At 35.6% G+C, this 9,738-nt stretch overlaps 1 protein-coding gene and 1 pseudogene across 1 annotated transcript; one reads left to right on the top strand and one right to left on the bottom strand.

The window, feature by feature from the left end:
• LOC105163433 overlaps positions 1-1,497 on the top strand; it is a 3,651-nt pseudogene extending 2,154 nt beyond the window's left edge.
• LOC105163434 (casein kinase 1-like protein 10) lies at positions 1,223-8,153 on the bottom strand. Its single transcript, XM_011081773.2, has 14 exons — positions 7,486-8,153; positions 7,311-7,351; positions 6,594-6,663; positions 5,979-6,127; positions 5,791-5,886; positions 5,145-5,215; positions 4,272-4,333; positions 4,115-4,178; positions 3,903-3,987; positions 3,243-3,369; positions 3,021-3,094; positions 2,878-2,935; positions 2,244-2,374; positions 1,223-1,922 (listed from the first exon to the last, which is right to left on the bottom strand). Exons 1-14 carry the CDS (start codon positions 7,559-7,561, stop codon positions 1,656-1,658), a joined length of 1,371 nt encoding a protein of 456 aa, XP_011080075.1. The 5' UTR covers positions 7,562-8,153; the 3' UTR covers positions 1,223-1,655.

Raw genomic sequence — 9,738 nt, 5'->3', positions numbered from 1 at the left:
TTATGTTACAAAAGATAGATTTTGAGGTTCTGATGTCTTAGTCATCAATGGGCATCTCAAATTGCATATGGCACTGTGGAGGGCTATCACAGACAAGAATTGTATGTGAGAAGATGGTAGACGTTCTTTGGATGGCAGATCATCTAACTGATATCTTTGACAAAAGTCTCCTACTTTTCTTTTTGGTATGCCTTTCAGTCCTAATCTACCCCACCAGAGTGAAGAATGTAGTTGAGAGGGATTTTTGGCCATTTACATCTATGATATTCTATAATATCATACCAAGCACCAACTGTTAAACTTCCACTTCAACTCTACACTAATATAGACCAGCCATTTAAGTTTTGCACAAATGAGTATTGAAGATCTGCATACAAATTGTCCGTTGAGGGCGCATGAGATTTGGTTTACAGGTCTTGTTTTCTTACACTGTTTCACATTATGCATTTGAGCTGCAATACATTCACTCCTATGTGATAAATGTTTGCAGGTGCTCGACGAAATTGGTGTGGATGTTGCCTCACAGGTATGTTTTCTCTTGGAAAATCTTTGCAGTAGCAATGGATAAGCAGTTTTAACATCTAACAAGCAAGTTGCTTTTGTTTCCCAACTCACTTGCAGTTGTCATCTGCTCCCAAAGGAAAAATTGCTGGCAAGAACGTTGAGGATGTCAGCAGGTATCCATCTACTATCTTACCTTGTTCTCACTCGAGCACACATGCCGATCTTGTATTGTTTCTAACCATCTCCCTCTTTCTGTAGCTCAAACGTTGATATACTTGAGAAGAGGTTGGCTGCTCTTAGAAATCCTTGAGCTGCAATCAAGACATCTCTCCTGAGTTACTGTGGCACTGCTAAGATGGACAGCTCGATGTCTTAATTTTTACCCGTGTACATAATTCTCGTCAGCAGCTGTTGATCAACCTTTCGTGTTCTCGCTTATCTTTTCTTTTTGTTTGGTGACATTTTTGGAAAAGTTGCTATCTTATCTTTTTAATGTTAAAAGTACAAAAGTCTGATAGTATTTTAAGATAGAAGTAACTAAAGCCCCTTATGCTGTACAACTGTACCCATAAAAGAGATGAACAGATAAATAACCATATATGATATACCTCCAAATCCCAAAATCGCTCGGGACAGGAGAGAAGCATGCACCACGAAGAAGCAAGTCATTTTTTCCTCGGAACGAATTCTAAGTAAGCGAAATAACAGACAAAAAACATATAGAACGGAATAGAAAACTTGGCGTCTCTGTTATATTCATATACACAAGTACAGTTTAAGTTTAGAGCATTGTACAGGCACGTTCATGATTTACTTGACGACCTGTACTCTTTGACATCAAGAGCAAGTAGACAATTCAGCAAGTACTACATAAGAAGTTGATACACATGGGAGGGCGGTACATAAGCATTTATTATAGCTACTTGTCTTGTAAAAATAGAAAACAGCCGCACATAGAACTCATCAATTCCTTGGATGAGCATACATCAGAAACAACTCTCAACAAAAACGTGACCAGAAACTACTGTCCGGAGGGGGGCTTCGATGAGCATCAGTTGTGGTGTACGACAGCATTTTCACATTTACAAGGATAAGATAATGTGAAGATTTCCATTACACTTCACGTAACCGCTTTACAAGAAATGTTGCGGTCACTTCCTAATTGAGAGGAACTCGAAGCTTCGAAGAGGATCATCACGAGTGCCTTTACCAACTGCAGCTCGAGAAAAAGATGATGGCTTAGGCTCAATGGCAGGTTGAATTCTTTGTGTGGTGGACAAACGGCCAGTGCTTGAGACTATTCTGCTTGTGCGGCCGTCGGTGAGGTCAGCAGATGAGCTTGGTTTGCTACTTGTAACGGCTGCTCTCTTTGTGGAGTTGCCATTTCGAGAAGTGCGGCCTTTTTCTGAATCAGGTTGCTGAATTCAAGGAACCGTAAAAACCTCTTAGCATAAATTCAACATCAACACATTGACATTGGACATCAAGCACAATACAGATTACATTGAACACATTCAGACCACACTACAGTAAGTAGTTTTCTCAAAGCACAAGTAACGTGTTGATGGAGCTGACTTCATGTATTAGCTTTATATATCAAATTTTTGCCACCTCATGCCAGAGTGGAGTGGCTCGTCAATAAAAAGAATAATTCCAGGAATTCAGATGCAAGAAAATTATGCAAGCTAAAAGCTAAAATGATGCCTAGTTTTATATGGGATGGAGAAAAGAGGAAATACCACATCCTTGGATGAAGGCACATCTTCTGACGTCCTGTGTCTATGTTCACCGTGCCGACCAGAAGTTGTAGGGTTTTTTCTAGAGAAAACTTCAACAGCACCAGAGAATTTCTCTCGAATATCTTGCCCCACTGGACAAGACAACCAAATCAGAGAAGCAAATAGGAGATTCATAAGCAGATGCACATCATAAAAAAATGTACACTACAAACTGAATGTATTGATTCATGCAACTCAAAAGTCTCATCAAATTCCTCCTGTATTTAAATCTTAAGACAACATAATTTGACCTTCTCATGAGAGAGGTCTGTTAAGGTTATATCCCACAGCATTCACTTGTTTTCAGGTTTTAGAATGCTTCAAATTGGGAGTGTGCAAACTTTCATTACATGGCAGAAAGGCTAGAAGCTGAAAATTAATTCTTGTCATTTGTTTTAGGCATGATAACTTAATTAATCTGGACCCTATTTAATTTTTTATATTATAAAGATAATACACTTCAATATCATGTTCACATACTTTCACAAGCAAAGCAGCTATAGACCATTATCAATTCACAGATCATATAACTGCACCTCTGACCTACCTTCATGAGATTTATATTTTCGTTGCTTATTTTGGTCAAAGAGGATACCTGATGTTCTTCCTGGTCTCTCACCAGATGTTCCAGCAACAGCATTACCAGTCAGATTCTGCAATCAAGTCAATAACTAAATACATTCACACTATCCGAGGACAAAGAATATTAAGAAAAGATAAGAATATGCAAAAACATACCCTTGGTCTGGAGCTTGAACCAATCTGAGGATACTTCAATATAGTCCAATCAAACACATAATCAAATTGGTAACCTGCATGAATAATTAGCAAGTGCATGCTGAAACAAAAGATACTCAAAAAGAAACTAAACAATTGAAAAACACAAAACTTTTCACTAAGAACATCTCCGCTGCAAGAAAAAGTTGGTCAAAAAGCATAACACAGTTATATATTCATTACCTTCACGAATAAATAAGTCCCGGAAAAGCCTCTTTAAATAGGAGTAATCTGGCTTGTCCTCAAATCTTAACGATCGGCAATAGTGAAAATAAGATATGAATTCCGATGGATATGATTTGCACAGAACCTGTAATAATTGTACATCATGCTTATCTTTCTCTGACTAACCGGTATCTGATAAGTGATAACAACTCAAATACAGGGAGGAGTGCTTAACCCAAGATGGGGAACCCAGACCAGAGTTAGCAGCATTTAAGATAATATTAAGATACTACTTGATTAAACTACAATTTGGTCTTTCAAATCATACAAAACATGTACGAGGAGAAAACTTCATGCGAAACATAATTTCTTCGTTTTCAAATACATCATGATTCACTAATGTGTACAAGTTATGTAGATTACAATGACCAAAGTACTCCTTAACCAAATCTATTGAGGCAGGCAAATCAAGTACCAGGATTAGTTGTGATAATCAAGCAGTTGTAAAGACATAGCAGGTGTAGATTTTCAAGACAGACAGATTATAAAAATGGGATGGTAACTAACTATTTTCTGTTTAGAGCTTATCTTATCAGTTTTAGCATACTGGGGAACAAAACAAATTGAAACAAGGACAAGCCAAAATCAAATATACTAACATAGCACATTAATATGTACCTCAATTGGAGTTAACATTTTTTTTTCACTGATCTTGTCATATTTCTGCTTTTTGGTGCCAGCTTTAAGTCCCTGCCAGGGAAGGCTGAAATAAAAAGAAAATGTTGAATAGGTAAGGAAATGCAGAAGTCTGGTTACAATTGACGGATAAATAATTCAGAACAAGGTAGGAAAGATGCAAGAAAATTTAACGGGCGACATATACAACCAACCTTCCCCTCAGAAAATACATTAGGACATAACCCAGAGATTCCAAATCATCCCTACGGCTTTGTTCTGCACAGCATAAATGAAAAACAACCAGATGAAAGAAATTACATTTGAGTTCCAGACAATAAAAAGATTGTGATTATAGGAAACATCACTAACCAACTCCAAGGTGAGTATTGACACTGGCATAGCGAGCAGTACCAGTGAGATTCTTGTTTTCCCTGGGATGAAATGTGAAACAAATACTTGATCAGTATATTGATGCCAGTAACTCAAATATTGGCTTTGTGACATGAGCAACAATTACATTTTGAGATGACAACACCATATACATATACATCGTCATAAACCATTCAAGGTTTCCAGAAGGCACAGAACCCGCACCAAAGGAAGTTACAACAGACTTGTGGACACGGATTATGCTGCCTTCATACATCATCTATATGTGGCCAAACATTCTGAAAATGGATATGTAAGTTTTTCAAGATCTCAACCATTAATGCTTCATTTTCTGAAAGCATCAAAACCGTATTTAGATTACTAGAGATGCCAGAATCCTATGCAAAGAAGTGATATCATAATGACTCTATGTCCATGAAGAACATAAGAAAATGGTAAAAACTAAATCAACTGCATTTGCTAAACAATGTCCAAATTTGTTCGCTTATGAGAAAACAGAGAATATCTGAAGTCAACAAATTATGTTTTCTGGTTCCACCAAACAGCCATACAAACAATTCCTTGAAAAGAGTCAAAGACCATCCCTAAGTAACTAGAAACAGAGTAAAGCCGACCAGTTTCAAGACATCCTCCAGCAAGTTGCAAGTAGAACATTGAAACCTCAATGCATTTTCCAAATTAAAATTCTAAACATGAATTCTTTCTTAAACAGCATACAAACTTGATGTCAACGTTTATGAAGTCAGCATGCAAATAATGCGATTCCACAGAAGTAATGGAAGATACATAACTGCACATGCAATGGAGATATGCACGAAACAACACAATTTTGACCCAGTCAAAATATGTTACCTATATGGTATGTGCTTATGAGTTTGAAGATCCCTATACTTTTTGGCCAGACCAAAGTCAATGATGTAAACCTGCAATATACACGAAAAGTGTCCAGATATAGATGCCACCATAAGGCATGCGACAAACATTGGCATTTCAAAAAGCTCCATTGCTGGGGAACTATACGCTAGTAGTAGGACAATTTTCTCCAATCACTCAAAGAATTGAACATACGATTAAAACTCGGGCAAAACATTGAGCTTAGTACAGGATATAGTGCCATATTACCCTTTGAATAAGTGCTTTTGAATTAGTAATGTCATAAAACTAATTCAAGTGAGACAGTGCCTTGAGAAAAAGAAGTTTTTATGTTAACGAATAGTCTTATTCTTGGATATCTCAGCAAGAAATACGACAGATAAATTTGGGAGAGAGGGGGTGTTTTATATGGTGGCAGCACTAGAAAAACAATTTTCCATCCTTTGCTTTCAGTTTGACCAAGAAAGATGTTAAAAAGATAATTAAGGAATAGAAATTTGTATAGTGGTCAAGGATAAAGGCATACAAAGATACAAATGAGTAACAGTCTGTATGAGACCAAGAAAATTACACAGCATACAATCTAAATAAGCCTATGAAAACTGACAACGATAGAAAGACATGCCTGATTTGCTTTGCGCCCCAAGCCCATCAAAAAATTGTCAGGCTTTATATCACGATGAAGAAATCCTCTTGAGTGCATGTATTCAACTCTATTAATCTAAAAACAAAATACAAAGTTAGTTATCTTAGACTAGAATTGGTTGTCAAATATCAATCCAAGAAAACGCTTAAAAAATCACAAACACTTACTAGTTGATCTGCGAGCATTAATACTGTTTTCAAGGAAAACTTCCTGTTACAATAGTTGAAGAGATCTTCCAGACTTGGGCCCAGAAGGTCTATGACCATGACATTGTATTCGCTCTCAACTCCAAACCATTTCAAGTTGGGAATGCCCGCTATATGATATGAGAAAGCAAGAGACTTTTAAATTCATATTCAATTCATTTCATGCTTCAGAAGGGAGTGATTTCCACATAACTATCAATTTAATCTCACATTTACATGTAATTAAATGAATCATAAGAGAGTACACCTTTCTGAAGAAGATGCACCATTGCATATAACCATAAAATCATATTAAGAAACTTTAGTCTATATCTAAAGATTCTAAACAGATTTCAACCAAAATATTCAAGGACAGCGGAGAATAGCACAAATAAGTAGCAGAAAATTTGTAACTAAAATTTCTAGAAAATCATATTTGCAACTCTAATCACCAATTCAGAGATCATGGTCAATCAGGATGCCCTTGAACAAACATATTTGATGTCTAATCCAATAACTACATGCCTCCATGCAGTAGGCAATATTCTGCATGCAAACTTGTTGTGAGAGGGGGGCAAGAGGAAGATAGCAACTTACTTCCTCCTTGGAGGAGCATATAAATTTTTGACTCATAGTGAAGTTGAGGATGCTTGGTCTTTACAGGTTCCTGGTAATGCATCAGAAACAATAACAAATGGGTGATGATACTCAATATTTCAGTCGGTAAATAAACATAAAAAGATATAAGCTATTCTCAGAATATCAAATAAGAACTGAATAAAATTAACTAGCAGAAAGAAACAGCAGGCTGTTGTAAAAGTTAAGAGGCACCCCCATTAGGCTATGCGTGGCTCAAAACTGAAATGAGATATTATTAAGTTCAGTCCGGTTTGTCATAGTTATGCAAGTTACATTATGAACATCATAAAAGGTATTGATCTTAATAAATCTCTAATACTGATTAACTTTAGGTGTTGATTCCAGTAAGTTCATTTTATGATCGCATTAACAAGCAGACACTTGGTTAATTTTGTTTATTGGCTAGTCTTCCTTGGAAGAGGACCCAAAAATAAAATCATTTGTGCAGCTACCCAGTGTTTCAAACTCTCTGTCTTGATATGTAAAGTAACAATGATGTAACTGGACTAAGTAAACATAGATCCATGCATCAAAACAAAATCAGGACAGAAGGTAGTACGATAGCCAAGTGACATATCACAGCTACCATACAAATCAATTCCAACAATTGCTCAACTTCATACAACACGAAGAAGGGTTAATAAGAGAAGTAAATGGAAATTACACAAACAATACCAGCTTAATGGCAACTTCCTCTCCATTTTGTATGTTCACACCTGGATCAACAGAGCAAACAGGTGTATGTTTTGTCAATAAGAAAGAATACACTAGTAGCTCCTCAGAAATACAAAAAATATAAAATACAAAAAGCAAAAACTAAGCTTAACAAGACGATGAAAATAAGTAGTACCTAAAAAGAGTTCACCAAATGAACCACCCCCAATTTTCCTCCCAAGCTTAAATTTCCCACCCACAACATGATCCATGACAAGCGATTCAATTCAACAAGGCCCAAACTCCAAATATACCCCTCAGCTCCAGAAAGTATTAGACAAGTGCAGGCTTAATCCGGGACCGAAAAAACCAGAATTCCAGCCGATAAACACGCCCAAATAGTCCAAAAACAACGCGAAGGTATTGCAAGAATCCCGGTTCACCACAATGGATCCAAGAAATCAGCAGAGAATCATCGATCAATAACTCCCTTCTTTCCCCGAACTACATCCTCAAAAGGGCACAAACCCTACATCGAAACCCTAATTCTGAGCTCATCCCCCCTCCTCATTCGATCTCATTGATCAAAACCCAAAAATGACCGATCAACATCAAACACAGATATGCACACCCGCGCAGTAAGTTCTTTTGTCCAATTATTATAGGAGATGAATGAATCGGAAAAGGAATTGATGATGATGATGATGATGAAGAATAATACAAAGGGGGAGACAAATGACCGAAAATTGAGGGATTAGAGAGAAAAAAAGAGAGAGAGAGAGAGGGGAGAGAGAGAGAGCGAAACAACGGATTTCGTGTATGAACTTGTGTGTGTGGAAAAAGCAAAAATGCGAGAGAGAGAGAGAGAGAGATGATTGATTATGATTATAGTATATGAGTTGAGTGGTCGGAAAAAAGAAAGCAGTAGACACCTATTTTATTTTCTTTTCTCATTTTCTTTTTTCACCTTTTATTCTTTTTCATCTTTTTTTGTCTTTTTACTATTTTTACAATTATTAAATTACTATAAAAATATTCAATCAAAATTCAGTTTTTATCCCCCAACAACACATCAGCCTAACATGTCAATTTACTTGATAAAATTTTTAGACTTTAGTTGAAAAACTGTGAATTTATGTACTTTTATGTTATTATTTTTCATTATGATGTTCCTAAATGTTTTATATTTATAGTAAAAAGGAGTTTAAGTGATTTATAAGTTTTAAAGTCTTTTTTTTCTAACGAGACACGTTAATAGGTCAAAATCGTGGGATTTCTCTCTATGGAATCAAAGTTAGAGGGAATAATACCTTGAGCAATGAGGTATCTATTGAATTTCAAATCGTATTATTTGGTATCGTCTATGGGAGAAAGGTTATGTGCCCCTCCGAAGCCCTTTGTTTTGGGGCTAATGATGTAGGTAAGTGTCATATATTAATTGCAAACAAGTAGTTTGAATAATTTATAAGTTTTAAAACTTCCTCTTCCTAGCAAGGCTCCTTACTAAGATAAAGTTGCACAGTTCTTCCTTATGGGACAAAAACTAAAGCAAATAACACCTCATGCAACGGGGCACCGACCGTCGCAAGCCGAATCATTTAGCGCAGTCTGTAGAAGCAAGGTTATATGACCCTCCCAAACCTCTCATCTGGGGGTTGATGGTGTAAATAAGCGTTCTATATTTGTTGCAAATGAGGATTTGAGTGGTTTATAAGCCTCAAAAATGTCATCTTCCTAACGAGATGCCTCAATAAGAAAATTTTTCCCTATGGGACTCAAGGTAGAACGGACAATATTTCGCGCAATAAAACATCGATCGAATCACAAGCTGCATAAAATAATAATAAATAGAATAAACTTAAATTACATACATTTAGCTGGAATTTAGTAAAAAAAATTTACTTGCCAATTATTAAAGAACAAATAAATTTAATTAAAATTTTAAATTTCAGTATATTAAATAATATAATAAATTGTATTTAACTAAAGAATAAGGAGGATGATACCTATTAAATAATATAATAAATTGTATTTAACTAAAGAATAAGAAGAATGATACCAAATTATTATGTGGTAGGGCAGGACGTACGAGTCCACTGACGAACGTGCAGACCCCTAATGAATGGATGTATATGTGTGAACATTATTCTATTGTTTAAGGTATTAATTATTGAAACCATATCATACAATTTTGTCTTCCAATTCTGTAATTAATTATTAAAATTGCTAAGACTTACAATATTTTGGTCCTTGGAGTTGGTGGGGTCAAGCTTATTAGACCATTTCTTCTCCTATATTATATATAATTATATTCTCTAATTCCTCTTAGTTTTTGCTTTGCTGGCGTAGTTTTTAGTCAAAATTATTCTTTGTATTAATCAAAAGTTATTAATTTCTGACAAAAAGTTATTTAAAATTCATTTTTATATTTGGTATTTTTTTAATATAA

Source organism: Sesamum indicum, linkage group LG6, assembly GCF_000512975.1.
Source record: "Sesamum indicum cultivar Zhongzhi No. 13 linkage group LG6, S_indicum_v1.0, whole genome shotgun sequence".
Lineage (NCBI taxonomy): Eukaryota > Viridiplantae > Streptophyta > Magnoliopsida > Lamiales > Pedaliaceae > Sesamum > Sesamum indicum.
Note: the sequence above shows the minus strand (reverse complement) of the source record. Positions and strands in the feature narration are given on the sequence as shown.